The following is a 15,411-nucleotide window of genomic DNA, read 5'->3' as shown; positions in this document are numbered from 1 at the left end:
CATTTCTTTGTAAGGAGGCTCTAACTCTGAATAAAGACTGTAACTTCACAGCTCACAATTACTAAACTACTACAGGAACCTAGCTGTGTGCTAGCAACTGCATATGAAAGCTGGGAGGCCACAGCCAGTATCAGCTGTCCTGCAGCCACTGAGTCAGAGAGAACTTCTGTAAGAGCAAAGCCATCTCTAGCATCCAGCCACCCTCAAGGACAGACACAGAAGTCATGAACTCCTGCAGGAACCCACAACTCCGACAAGCCACAAAGCCATGGTGCTCCTCTGAAGGTTTTGCCTCTCAAACGTGGCAAATTGGAAGGTTCCTAAGTGAACTCCACTTGTGGTTAGCCCTCATGTGAATCTGACTCCAACACGTATCCCCAGACATAAGGGGATATTTCAAATGAAGGCAGATTATGCTAAGCAACTCATGACTCCCATAACAAGAATACAGCTGTGGTCAGAAAACCTGTTATTAACAGAAAAATGCTTTACTGAACATTATAGTTCAAATAGACACTAAATTATTTTTATAGGCTTGACTTAAACAGCTCTATGTTTCTCAGCATTTAGACCCAAAACCTCTAAGCTTTTTACGGGATTTTTCCCACCTGAAGTGCCAGCTTTCTGCCAAGCTTTTTAGATACAACTCCTAGAAATACCAGGAGCAAATACAGACCCACATTTAATGATAACAAGCTTCTGACAAACTCATTTCCCAGGATACCTCTCACAGAGCCTCATATGGAGGAGCCCTCAAGTAGTCAAGATTCAAGGAACAGTAAATGAAGACAGCTGCTCAAGGCATCTTCAAAGTCTCAGCTCAAGCTTAAGCGAGGAACCGGAATGCAAAATTGCATCTAAGGGGAGACTTATCACTATGCATTCATGTGTTTTCCCCATCTGGAGACTTCCATGTGGACTTTCTCCAGGGCATTGCCCACGGGTCATATTGCTTATAACCCAATCAGAGGGGAGAGAGTCAGCAGGACCAGGTTCTACAGATGTTTCCTTTCAAGCAGAGACCTCACTGACTGCCGGAGTGCCGAGAGGGAAGTATCTCAGATATGACATCAGTTTCAGAAGTGGAGCACATGAGACCTACCCAGCACCCCCATAACAGATATCCACTGCCTGAAACTGCCAGCCGTAAGTGAAAAAGACAACAGGAAACAGATGAACTTCTCCTCCCTCTGTCTCCTCCCCAGAACTGTAATTTGTTTGTGTGGAGCTAAAAATGAAATGCTTTTTCCTTCTGAAGAAGAATGGAGAGTAGTTTGTTTCTTCAAGAACTCATAAATCCTACAGGCACTGAAAAAGAGTCTGACAGAGTAGAGCAAGAAAAATAGTAAAATATGAGACTGAGATTAGAAAAAAAATAGATGCAGTAAAAACACTGCCATGCCCCACAGCAGGAACATGATTCCATCTTTGAGTACTGGGACAGGAGAAATTTTCCAGGAAGACACAACTAACAGAGAATGCGTACAAGAAGTTCTTGTTGCTGCGACCACAGGACCTGGAACAAGTCTACATGTTATGAAGGAAAAGTGGTCATGAGTCATCATCTCATGCAGAGATGCCAGTCTGCATGGGTGCAGTGGCTCCAGGGTTGTTTCAAACGGGGAGGGGGGGGGGGGGGGGGGGTAGGAATTAAGGATAACAAGGGGGATTTGCTGTCTGCCTGGAAAATTTCATCCCACCTAAACTACTTCACTGGTTGCAAACTACTCCTCATCTGCTCTCAGTTTGTTGTAGACTAACTCACTTTTCCTCATGCTAAAGCAGAAATTTGAATATTTTACACGAATAAACAAAAAAACCCACAAGATATCAGACTGATAAGCATACAGTGCCTAGTCTGAAGAGCTGGCAGCAGCATGGCAAGTACCCACATTCATGAGTAGTATATAAATCTGCCTTTTTTCCCCTCCATTACAGAGTCTGTGCTAAAGCAGCACACATCAAGCAGAGGGCTGGCAACTGCACAGCTCCATCATCAAGGTCCATTCAGTTCCACAGCATGCTGGCTAGATAGACAAGTCACTTGATGAAGAACAGTGCAGAGAAATCCAGCGCCAACAGTGACAAAATTAAGTGTCTACTGGCATTTAATGACCCAGATACAGCAAGCTGATGATTAGCAAAGGGATCTTCCCTACAGGCTACAAAACTGGGTCAAATCAAATGGTAGCCTAGTTTTGAATAAAGATGCATGCTTCAGCCAGCACTCTCTGCTTGAGCAAGCCATTAATAACAAGACTAACTCCCCCAGCAGCTACCCCTGAGCCTTGCTGCTCCAAACTGGCCTTGGTCCACAGGCTCTGTGGCAACAGGCATCTGTACCCAGTGGTTTGAACAGATTCTTCATGAATGGTTAGCTTCTTTTTTGCTGAAGAATTTCAATCCCATCCACATGACCATTTTCTTCACATTTACACAAGACCTGTTAGCTCAGCTCTCAAAAGTACAACACCACAGCACTGCTGTAACTAAAATCATGCTTCCAAGAGTCCAAACAGCCAGAGTGTAGAGCTGCAAATCACACTCAGAAGTAAAAGGCAGAGGACTCTCAGCACAGTTTCACAATAGGATTCACACCCAGCCATAAGTGCATTTAGCCCAGGTCCCAATGCCACCCAAGACCACGCTATCACTCTCACGGTGAAGCCATGGCTGGCAGGAATACTGCAGCCACACAGTTCTGAAAACAGTCCTCCAGCCATAAGGAATGCACAGACTGCAGTGCAGCCTAGCCCCTAAAGTCCATGACACACTCTCAGGTAGTACCAGAAAGGGCTGTAAGCTTTTTAGCATTGCAAATCATCTCCTCCAGCCAAACATCAAAGCATGACTCAGAAGGGCCCACAAGGACTCCACTCCAAAATGGGTTTCTTACAATGTGTGTACTTGCCTTCACACAGCTTAACCTTCTCCTCTATGAACAGCAAGCCTTTCGCAAGGAGCTGGTTCTGCCAAAAGAAAAGAGACACATTTGTCGTTTCCATTATTCAAAATAAACATAGAAGAACACACGTGCTTTTTTTTTTTTTTTTTTTAAATGTTATCCACTTTATATATAGCAGAAGATCAGTTGTGCCACAGCACTTGCTCAAAGCACTGCCACCAGACATAGCCTAACTGGAAGTTGTGCACACTCACCACCCCTCTCTGACACAGCCCGATGAGGGAATGCAACAGACCAAGACATATTCGAACCCCTTGTATAGAAGTGTAGAGGAAAACTTTCCATGGGTAACCAGGTCAAAATTGCATGTCTCAACTGCTTCAGCAGCTGAGAAACAACGTATATCTATTTTTGCCTCCAAGGGACACTACCTTTACAATATTCTGCCACATCACCTCCTGCTGCACCACAAATCTGCCTCTGCGTTGCTGCTTCAGAGTTCAGACCAGCCTTCCACTGTAACCATGTACCAGCCTGCTTTGGTCAGTGTACACAAGCAGGTAACAGTATGAACCAGCACAGGCCTAGAGAGAGGTCCACCTCTGCATCTGTCCGACTTCAAGAACCAATACTGAACTAGGACTGCTGATCCCCACCCTTCACCCCATACACCCCATCTCTGGATGCAGTGCATTGATGCAGAGTTCCCCAGTTTGTACCCAGAGCTCAGTCATGACAGGATGGAGGAATGGCCATCCCCAGCACTGGCAATAGTACTCTTATATGCACTAAGCAATATTTAAAAGAGTTAATGGTAATATTTGTTTTAAGCTAATTTAGTCTTACTAGCAGTAATCTTTTTTCCTTTCCCCCAGAATTCAAGCTCAAAAACATTTAGTGTAGTCTTATTCTCAAAGTAATGTAGAGTATAGGTTTATTTTATATTAGTTATGTGACAGAAACAGAGCATTTTAGAGTCAACACACGATATTATTTGAATTGCCCATCTTAGTCACAAGACTAACCTTGGCTAACCCTGGCACAGTAGAGAAACAATCCTATCCACACACTACAAAGTTTTTCCATAGTTTACTATCCGACAGCACTAGCAATTCCAACACAGGAATCAGAGCTGACCTGAACGTTCCTGTTCAGCTCAGAAACATGCTAAAATTGCCCTTCTATACACAGACAACTGTGTGGAGACGAGAGCCTTAAGGACTTCTGCATGTGACCTTCTGAATCCATTCACAAATAGTGCACAATTTTGTAACTATAGTCAAAGATCTGTGGGTGCCAGCAGAGCACTCTACAATGCTACAGACAGTGAGTAGATGCTCCCAGGTCTCAGGCTGTGTGCTTCCTGGCCTGGTCTGCTTTGGACCCTGCTGCTCCTGACACCTGGGCACTCACCCAGGCAGCTCCAGCAGCGCCAGCCTCATTGCCTCCAACTGCACCAGCTCAAAAAGCCATCAAGTTCTTCTGAAAAGAAGTCTGCTTTTCTGGACTCTTGATACCCCCAGATCAGAGTAATTTTTTCCTGCTTTAATGCTTTTATGTACTATTTCCATGTACTGTATAGATTACATAGTTTCATGCTTAGAACTCTTCAGAAAAAAAGTTCAGCTCCACAACATGTAGTGACCACAGATGTTTCAAGTATCTCCTCCAATTTTTCTTTTCTGCTCAAGTCACTGGCCTAGAAATTGATTCCACTCAAACATTTTCTTCTCAGATCAAGCAAGACAGGTAAGTAAGTTTCATTAGAAAAAAATCCTTCATGGTTTGCAATGTAATAAAGGCAGCCACAGCAAAGGTCTGTATCAGACTTTACCCAGGTTACAGGTTTCATTACTGCTTTATCCCTAGATGCCAGAAGCAAAACAAGAGGCACAAAGCTGAGAGGATGGGAAAAAAAAGAAATCTTATTTTTACAAGCAGGATCAAGTAGAGACTTGCACCAAGCAAGGATGCATTTATCTGAAAAATTTTTACCTTGTGGGGTCCTGCTCTAACCAAAAATCAGCCAGAATGCCTGCTGGCACAGCATGAGGAACCAAGCAAACCCAACTGACTTAGCCAGAAACAAATGAGACACTGCTCATGGGAGGTGCAGGTGCCTGGTCACTGAAACGGCTTGTGCGATATGAGCTCACCACCACTGTTTCCAGGAGGCTCTGACGTTAATTTGAGGGGGAAAAAAAAGGATCACTTTAACTTATTTACCAGGTATTTTCTAACAAGTTGCTAGTCAGCATGCCAGCTGCACACAAACACCTACCTAATTCTGGCAGTGTTTTAAAAAAATGCAAGTCTTAGTAAGCTGCAGAATTTCCAACCCGAAGCATACGCCCTTCCCCCATTTTTACTTTCTTTCTAGAAAGAGGGGAAAACACTGATAGAAACACAGAATTCTATATAGAACACAAAACAGCAAGAGGAAAAAAAATGAAGTAAATGAAGTATCCTAAAATACACTTCTAGATACAGCCTTGCTCAAAATCCAGACTAAAAAAAGAAACCCCACATGAAGAGAGAAAGCAAAGCAGAGGGAGTAAGGAGGAGGACAGAGCAAGCAGACGAGTAGGCAGTTCCACCATGACCCAGACCACAATGCCCCTGCTTGGCAGTAGCTACAGGAAAATCCCACGTGGTGTGCCCACACAGCTCTGCTAGCACAAGCACGGCCCCATGTGGAGCCTGCCTGGGGACAGCCCCGCAGAAAGTTCTGAGTGGTAAAAACCAGTGAATCATGCACAGAGCAGAGGTGCAGAGGCCTGAAGGTGGGCATCTCCTATCATAGCTACCCAGGATTGGGTCCTGCACTGGGCTTACAGGCCAGCGACTGAATCCACCCATGCCCCCCAAGCTAACAAAGCTGGAGCCTCTGAAGTTGCACTATGCCAGTTCAGTTCCTGAAAAGCACCAGACGAAGCAGAAATAGTCAGCAGGCCTGCCTGAAGAGGGCTTCTCACCCATCAAAGATGGAAATAGCAAAGAGCAGAGTGCCCCACAGAACAGCTGCAGGGCACAGCTGAGCCCCACAGTTCACTCAGGGGTGGAGGTGCCCTTTTCCCTCACAGACAGTACCACTTCAGTCATGGGCACGAGGGAGGCCCAACAAGGAGTGTGAGCAGTGCCCTCACTGAGCAGAAAAAGCCACTTCAGCACCCACACCACTGTTTCCTACCTTTCTGCGAAACAGGCAAAAGTAGAAGGCTGGCATGGAGAAGGGAAGCATCACGCACACCAGTTTTCTGTTTGACTGGGCAGGACAGAGCAGCACACACTGCTTTCTGCTGTTAGAACAGCTTTATAAAGCAGACTTTCAAGGGAGAAAAAGTACCAAAAGAGACACTGGACAAGGCAGAGTCCTGGTTGGAGAGAGAAGAGGAATTTAAGTGAAGGGTGAATACAACACATCCCCTCTGTACAACTGCCTGGCACAGGGATGGATGTGCTCCCCACTGACTGAACTCTTAACAGCAACAAAGACAGAAAATCCATTTTGGCTTGGATTAGGGCTTGGGCTGGTGCTGCTTACTTTTGCACTTATTCACTCTGCTCTTGTTATGTTGACTTTGACACGCCAGCAACATGAGTCTTGTAAACTGTGGTTTGCATGATTTTGCATGCAGGCAGAAAGCTGGGCCTAACCCTGAGTCAGAGCTCCCTGCCTCCCAGAGCACACTGCAACAGGATAGGAGTTACATAACAGCCTTCTATTTCTGAGATGCCAAACCTCTCGCTGAAGTAAATGAGCACCCCGACCCAGCTGGTCATCCTTCAGCCACAACTTTTGGCACCAGAGCTGATGGGCTTTGGGTCTGCACGTCACCTCTGAGCATGGGTGAAGATGGTTGTGGTGGGGAAGGGACGGGGTCTCTGCCATGGAAGGAGGCAGTTTAGGGTTAACGTGCACAAACCAGGCAGTTCTGCTAAAGCGGTTAGCTATGAAACAGCTAATGTTTCCATTTTCCTCTGTGAGTTTCAAGATTAACAAGCCCCGGAGAGTGAAAAGAAACAGTTCATCACCTCCAAAAGTTTGCTTTCAGGCTACACGCAGAACCAGAAAGGTAATGTATCAGATAATACTCATTAGTTTTATGTTTGAGAAATATTCTTCACAAACATAGCTATCAAATAACATGAAGGGAACTTACCTAACAAGTCTCACAGCTGCCCCAGAACAGCTCCAGTTCACCATGTTCCTACAAAAACTGACATCTTAACATGGGAACCCCACCTGTAGCTAGCTAACCAGCCAGCTAATCCAGCAGTGAGAGCAGACAGAACTTTGCAGAGCTACTGAGCAGAGGAGAGAGTGCAACATGCCCATCTGCAGTAGCATGAAACTACTGTATCAGGTCATGGATAAATTCAGTGCTGGAAAACCTGGAGAAATTAAGGCAAATCTGCAACAAATATTGAGTATGCTGAAACCCAGCTATTTGGCATTTGCACTCAGACTCCGATCCAAGTATATGGCTTAGATATCTAATTGGGTTGCTAAAGCAGAAAATTTATAAACACAAATCTCCTTCAGAATGAAACATCTGACTTTCTACCAAAGCCCTTGTAGGAAATACATCTCTTTCAAATACAAACCACACTCTGGTATGACGAAGGTTCGGTCACAGAGTCCTTAAACCCCATCAGTTTCCTACAAGTTCCTTTAGCAACGTCAGTAGCTAAAACCTGGTAATTTTCATGGGAGTTGGTGAAAATGACTTGCGAGTAATCAACTCAAGTTGATCACAAGAGTGGCTTTATCTCACTTGTAAAAGCTTTGCTCAATTTTACTGTTAAACATTCAGTGGCTAGAAAAAATTGTCTCTCTGAGTATAATATACATAATGTAATGATTTACCAGAATGATCCTAGTGGCTCCTGTTACCAAAGTTGCAGCATAAGAAACAAAACATTTAAGTCGATTTGCAACACCCAAATATGAACCAATCAGCTGTTCTAATTACTGCTAGGATATTTAAAACTGCCAGGCTACAAATGAGAACAGATCCTCCAGGTTTTATGTAAGCTTAACAGTAAACACAGTTCTCAGGATAACTTCTCAAAAGGGCTTTAGGGGATGCAGAAAGAGCCTGTGCCAAAATAAGCATTTCTGCTCCCCTCCTCATCCTGAGGATGTGCTCCCATCACCTCCCTCTTGTTATAGAGGATGAACGCACGACCGATGAGGCAGTCAACTTAACTGTAGATTTTAAATCTTTTTTTCCCCCTTTTCCTTTTCAGCCAAGTCATTTGGTGGAGAAACATAGCTTTAAGTTGGCATCAACAGTGAAACTGAATCCACAGAAAAAATTTTGTCAGCCTTTTTCTGTCACATGAACAGATTTTCCCCATTCCATGGCCCTGGGATTTTTGAGTAAAGACATTCAGAGAGAACAGCAACATTTACCACTGGTACACATTGTCAGTCTAAAACCAGAAATATGCATCTTAACTCACAGCAGGGAAAAGAGATCATTTCCTACAACAGCCCTTATCTCACAGTGTTTGCCTCATGGCTTGCCATCACTGAGAGTTTTGCTTCAGGCTAAGTCTGATGGATATCAGTTTCTTCTTTTAAAGTTGAAAGTTAAAAAAAAAAAAAAAATCCCCTCCCCCCCAAAAAAATAAATTTCAGTCCCAGGATTCAGTGAGAGAACATCAGCTGAACTACTGCATTTACACTGAGATATTCATATAAGTGCAAGCATACAGAAAAACAAATTCAGAAGAGACTGCAGTCTAACCCTTGCACTGCAAGCTCTCTGAGGCAAAGGCCACGGTAGTGCTGAGTACATACATTGTGATTGCAACCTTCAGATGAAGTAATACAGCCCTGCCATCAGGGCGAAAGAGCACATTCTCTCATCTGCTTTTAAGGGAAGCAGTGCTGATGCTCAGTTCCCTCTCCCAAGAAGGGGTCAGATGTCCTCTGCTTGCCAACAGAAACACAATGCAAGTCAAGCTGACAGCCCCAGTAGCGAGCAGATCATAACACAATCCATGTCTTTTATCCTTATCTCTGCTACTAGGAGAGCTAAGGAGCAGCAGCTAACACTACTGGCTCTGGCATAATCACAACAGGCAAGAGATCTATAACCTAGAGGAAGAGACCAACACACCCAAACCCTAGCATCAGCATTGCCCCCAGGCTTCTTGGGCCTGTCCCGTGCAGTGACACAATGCAGCTGCATCTTGTTCAGCACTGGAAGCCACCCAGGCCTTCCCCAGCACACACTGAATCTTCAAAGCCAGATAACAGCTGTGCGTCAGCACCCTGCATCCCTCAGAGTCACGCATGGCTCAGTGCTCTGCTCAGCCTTACAGAGGCATGAAGCTGCCTCTGGAAATTCTCTACTTTTTTCCAGACCACTGTGCCATGCCCAACACCACAGAATATGGGCTCTTGATGAAGCTTTTACAAAGTTTAGTTTTTTTGCATATATTTAGTTGCAAAGCTTTGACTGCCTGTTTTCAAGTTAGCTAGGATAGCAACAGATTTCCAGGAGCTCTATGGGTTTGTACTACAGCTTCACCCCCCCCCCTTCTGCTGTGCTCCCCTTCAAGGAAACATCCCACCACTTTCCACCAGCAACTGCTTCCTTCCAGTAAGAAAGCTGTACAGACAGGGGCTGAAGAAGTGAAACAACTACCACCAGGGCAGAGTTTGCTTCTCATTTGATAGTATAGTGGGGATTTTTTTTTTTTTCTTAAGTCAAGTAACCTAATAGTGATAGGAAACAACACTTTCACCTTCCCCCTTCAAAACAGTTGGCATAGCACACAGCAGCATCAGCCACTTCAGAAAGTACTGAAATTCTCTCTCTTACTCAAAAGGAATAAAACCAACAACAACAATCTATCGCTTTCAGCAACCTCCTTTTTAAAATCAGTACTACACTGAAAAATTTGCAATACTGAAAGCCATTGGTGTTCTCTCAAAATCTTACACATGCTTTCATGTGGTTGCATATGAACCTCGGTCTATCTGGACAACATCAGTGAGAAGCAATAACAGATCTTTGATTGATTGCATCTTCCCTAATCCTTCACCTTTTGCTTTTCTACAGATTGCATCTATATTCTAGAAGGCAAACAGTAACCAGGTCGATTTCCTGCTGATAAGGACTTCCTTATCTGCACCCCTCCAAAACAGAAAGCTTTTAGTATTTTCTCTTCCCCTTTGCTAGTCCTTATTTCAGAAAACCTAGTCCAGAATCCTCAATATTAGTGAAATAAGCAAAAAAGAAAAATGGTATCCCATCTTTTTAAGAAGTTCAAGTGAATCCCTTGATTTTTGGCAGGCTGCTGGTAGCCCTTCTTAAGTGCAAAGGAAGATTACCCCTAATTTAGCATATATGCCCATAAGTAGTTACTTTTGGGGCTATATGGACCACATTAAAAAATGCCCTATCTCCATGATCTTTCACAGAATCACAGAATTGTAGGGGTTGGAAGGGACCTCCAGAGATCATCGAGTCCAACCCCCCTGCCAAAGCAGGTTCCCTACAGCAGGTCGCACAGGTAGGCATCCAGGCAGGTCTTGAACGTCTCCAGAGAAGGAGACTCCACCACCTCCCTGGGCAGCCTGTTCCAGTGCTCCGTCACCTCACTGTAAAGAAGTTCTTGCGCATGTTTGTGCAGAACTTCCTATGCTCCAGTTTCTGGCCGTTTCCCCTTGTCCTGTCTCCACTCACCACTGAAAAGAGTCCGGCCTCGCCATTCTGCCCCCCACACCTTAGATATTTATAGACCTGGATCAGGTCCCCTCTCAGTCTCCTTTTCTCAAGGCTGAACAGACCCAGTTCACTCAGCCTTTCCTCATAGGGGAGATGCTCCAGGCCCTTCACCATCTTTGTGGCCCTCCGCTGGACTCTTTCCAAGAGATCCCTGTCTTTTTTGTACTGGGGAGCCCAGAACTGGACGCAGTACTCCAGATGAGGTCTTACCAGGGCAGAGTAGAGGGGGAGGATCACTTCCTTTGACCTGCTGGCCACGCTCTTTTTAATGCACCCCAGTAAGCCATTGGCCTTTTTGGCCACGAGGGCACACTGCTGGCTCATGGCCAACCTGTCGCCCACCAGGACACCCAGGTCCCTTTCCGCAAAGCTCCCCTCCAGCAGGTCATCCCCCAACCTGTACTGGTGCATGCAATTATTCCTCCCCAGATGCAAGACTCTACACTTGCTTTTGTTAAACCTCATCCGGTTTCTTTCTGCCCAGCTCTCCAGCCTATCCAGGTCTTGCTGAATGGCAGCACAGCCCTCAGGCATGTCAGCCAATCCTCCCAACTTCGTATCATCGGCAAACTTGCTGAGGGTGGCCATTATCCCTTCATCAAGGTCATTGATGAAGATGTTGAACAAGACCGGACCCAGCACAGACCCCTGAGGAACACCGCTAGTTACAGGCCTCCAACCGGACTCTGCACCACCAACAACGACCCTCTGTGCTCTGCCAGTCAGCCAGTTCTCAACCCACCTCACTGTCCACTATTCTTTCATGAAAAAACAAAAATGAAATTTGTAGGTTACATGCTGGTAAAAAGGTTTCCTATATGCTAAAAAGCTAAACAGACCAAATCTCAAGAAGCAAGCAAGTAAATCACATAATACCTGAAAGTAATCAGTGATGAAGGATCCCAGTTCACTCTTCAGCAGCCGTCTGTAGACAGAAGGAACGCATCCATGAAGTAACAGCTATTGCTGGTTATTTCTTTCAAGAAGATTCACACTTCACTACCAGTCATACCAAAGATACCTGAATGCATATGAATGTGTCCTTTTGGCAATTAGATTTCTTTTACATTTAAGTATATATTCTACCAATGCCTACAAAAACTAACTATTATAAAGTTATGATGAAAATTTCCCTGAAACCATCTGTTTATAAGCCACTCACCTGGAATAAACAGACAAACCACATTCACATCCCTGAATGCATAAGCAGCTGGAAAATACTTTCAAAGTTTTTATTTAGTTTTAAGTTCATCTTTTTTCTGATATTTCTTTAAGGAAAGTCACCTTCCATTGCATTGAAAATAGCATTTCCCCCTACTGCAGTACTTCCTTTTCTCTTGGAAGCAGAAGGTGGGAGGATAAGGAGAAAAGCTATGAGGTAAACATGCAAGCAGCAGCTGTGGCTTCCCCATGGCTGCCGCATAAAAACCAAAAACCAGAAAACAAAGCATAATTTTCAAGAAAACATTTCTAGAAGTTTAGTAAGATGCTGTTTACATTTGTGCAAGCAGAAGCAACCCAACAAATACTTCTGATAAAAGACTGATGGCTTTTTAAATCCGGTTATGATAAATCCCAATATATATATTTGTGATTCAAAATACCAAGATAAAAAACAATTGTTTTAAATCAGAAGCAACATCACAAAAACAGATCACAATTTAGAGCATGTGAACTTTCAGCTTTCAGTAACTATGATGGTAAATTTCGCAGCAATAAATTCCACCTAAGATTTAAAAGGTGCCCAATGCTTCCCACTGCAAAACTTTTTTTTTTTTTTTTTTTTTTTTTTTTTGCTGGTTTAAGAGTTTTGCTTTTCAACAAAGTGAAGTATTACCAAGAGCGCTCAAAAAATAGCATCTGGGACACCTAGTTCTCAGGCTAGATTCTTACTAACAAACTACAGCTCTTTTTCTACTCTTCAGTGAACATAGGTCTTGACTGCAATCTTCCTCACCAAGCATTCTTCAAAACTTGCATGTTTATTCAGAAAACACAGAAGCGCCTTTACATCTTTTCAGATGAGTTACATTCACCCCACCCATCTTAAAGAACATTTCTATTTCTGCAAGATGGAGAGAGCAGATAAGTCTTTAAGGGCTGGTGTGCAAGATGCTCTTCTACTGGCTTCAGTAGAACCCCGTGGGCTTTTGATCAGCTAATTTGCCAGCCCTAGCAGAACACTTGCTCTCTCAAGTGGACCATCCCATCCACCTCTGCAAAGAAAAGCATGCACCCCAAAGAGAACCTCATGGTTCTCCTCCTAACTATAACCAGGTCACTCCTTGTGTCCTATGTTCCATCTCTCAATGGCATTTCTGATGTTTCCTCTTGTCATGACAGCTTTCAGAGCAAAAAAACTATCCAGTGAGATGTTATCAAATCACAGCAAGAGAGAGACTTGGTGAGAGCAATACAGAGCAAGATGTTACCTGTTGCTCATCTCCTAGCTCTGTCGTTACTGCCCAACTTTAAAACTTCCCTCTTCTCCCACTGTCAAACTTAAGCACTGCACAGAGCCTGTAGCTATAAGAACACTGCATTTGCTAACTTCCACTGATTATCTGAGAGAAGAAATGCAAAGGATGAAGATGCACCAGCTCAATCTAATGGCACAAAAGACTTGGCTGTCTGAAACCTCATATACACTGCATTGACATTTAGTTGAGAGCTATATCAAGAATCACAGATGCAAAGCTGCAGACACATATGCAAACATGCATGCACTTGCATGACTTTTGCTCCTTAGACTGATTTGATGAACTGCTTGAATGTTAAAACAGCCTATTCAGAAAATGACATTCTGAGATGCGATCAATGCTCAGGCACATGCAGGAACATTAATTTCAAAGAGAGCTTCCAAGTGCTGCCTGCGAGTGGAAAAGCTTACTTCCCTTCCCACCATCTCCACTTTGTACACAAAGCATACATATTTCAAAGAATTTCTTGTTCTACATCTAGCTCTTGACAGTCCAGACTGACTCTGGTAACTGACACTACCAGAGCACAGTCCAGCCACAGGGGCCAAGCCCACCCAAAGGGGCTATTCTCTCCAGAGTACCTCCTCCCCATGAAGCTGGGAAGGAGTACCTGCTTGCACCAGTTCAGGAAGGCAGGCTGAAGCCACTGCAGTGAGCAGCAGCCTAGGAGGCAATTCACAGAACCCAAAACCAGTCTTCAAGTATGCTACAGGCTGTGGGTTAGGGTGTTTCCAAAGGCTTACGACATTTGTTTTTCCCTTTCACATACAGAAATCCTCATCCCATGGAGAATTAATACTGCTGCAAGTACTTGAATATAACTTGAGGATTTCTGCCTTAGGCACATTTAAATAACATTAAAGCATAAGACATAGCAACTTTATGAAGCTTTTACTTTGGGACCAGATCAAGTAGGACAGAGACTCATGGCCTGCATTTACTTTGACAGTAGGGAAAAGGGTAGATTGCTGCTCAGTACGTTCTTGGCTCTAGCAACCACTTAATTTGGCATATAGGAAAAACACAATAGGGATGAGGTAAGCATACAAATGTGGAAGTTGAGACCTATACAACAACATTCATGATGGATGAATACGGATGTAGTGAGAAAGAGGAGGAATAAGGAACTACAATTGTGAACTGTCAATATTCCTCTTAGCACCACTTGGAATCAGCAAGAATAAACTGCTCTGTATCTGCTCTATAATCCTGCCTATCATTAACTGAAGTTTCCAAGTAATCAGACCAAAACCACAGATAACAACCATGAGGCTTGCTTAAAATAAAAAACGATACTTTTATCATCACTGTTAAACTTCCAGGTTTTTAATCTTCAGAGTTAGTATTTTCTGGTCTTTTTCTGAAATCACTATAGGATGCACATACATAAAATACTATATTTTAAGTTTCTTTTTGTTTAAGTGCTCCATGGTTCTGAGAAGCTTGATTTTAGAGAAAAACAGTGACAGAAAACATTACTACTGTTATGAATGTGCTTAAATAAATGGGGGGAGGGAAACAGGCCTAAGAGGAAAATTCCATGGAAGGGGACAAAATCCTTTCATTCTAACTCAATAAATATCCTCAATTTGTCAAAGCACCACATAAGTTAATTAAACATTATCTAAAAGCCCAGTGCTCTTCACATTACCCCATAGCAAAAAAAAAAAAAAAAAAAAAAGATAGGAAGCCAACCTGAAATTCAAAATACATGTTAAAGTTCTCCCCCACATCGATCTCCTCTCACTACATTTCTGCTTAGGAGCAAAAACGAGGAAACCCCAAACAAGCAGCAACAAAAATCCCTTCTCCACACACTTCAACAACTTACCTGATAGCTTCATTGAGGGTATAGAGTTCATTGTTCTGCAAGCCTCCCCCTTTAAACACATTTATCACTGCTGTTTGAACACTGTCAAAAAAAGAAATGAGATGATACAACATCCATAAGTAACGGCCACCAGTATGATTTAAACAGAATGCAACGTGAGATAGCCACCAAAAGCTGAATGGCTAAAAAGGGGTGGGAAAGGTTAATTGCACTTAAATACTTACACTTTTCATCCCTCAAAATCACTGCACTCAGAGTAAGCAAGGGAAAGTCATCACCGGGACACCATTCACAAACACCACATTCACTGGAGACATATCTTTAAAAAAAATTGGTCATGGGATCTCTGATGTGTGCTGCAGGCTATTAGCTATGAGGAGACACAGACTTTTGTCAGTGTCTACCAAACACATCACATTGCATTATCCAGAGATGCTGACAGGACCA

The 15,411-nt window shown here is 43.6% G+C and overlaps 1 protein-coding gene across 1 annotated transcript in view; it reads right to left on the bottom strand.

Moving 5' to 3' along the window:
- The window catches only part of PRR5L (proline rich 5 like), a 53,092-nt gene that overhangs the window by 21,198 nt on the left and 16,483 nt on the right, over positions 1-15,411 (bottom strand). The window contains exons 6-8 of the mRNA XM_048947724.1: positions 14,965-15,045; positions 11,530-11,578; positions 2,912-2,969 (exon numbers count right to left, since the gene is read on the bottom strand). Of these exons, the coding sequence (XP_048803681.1) occupies positions 2,912-2,969; positions 11,530-11,578; positions 14,965-15,045 (188 nt within the window). The remainder of the gene's footprint in view (positions 1-2,911; positions 2,970-11,529; positions 11,579-14,964; positions 15,046-15,411) is intronic.

This window comes from Lagopus muta, chromosome 6 (genome assembly GCF_023343835.1).
Source record: "Lagopus muta isolate bLagMut1 chromosome 6, bLagMut1 primary, whole genome shotgun sequence".
Classification (NCBI taxonomy): domain Eukaryota; kingdom Metazoa; phylum Chordata; class Aves; order Galliformes; family Phasianidae; genus Lagopus; species Lagopus muta.
Note: the sequence above shows the minus strand (reverse complement) of the source record. Positions and strands in the feature narration are given on the sequence as shown.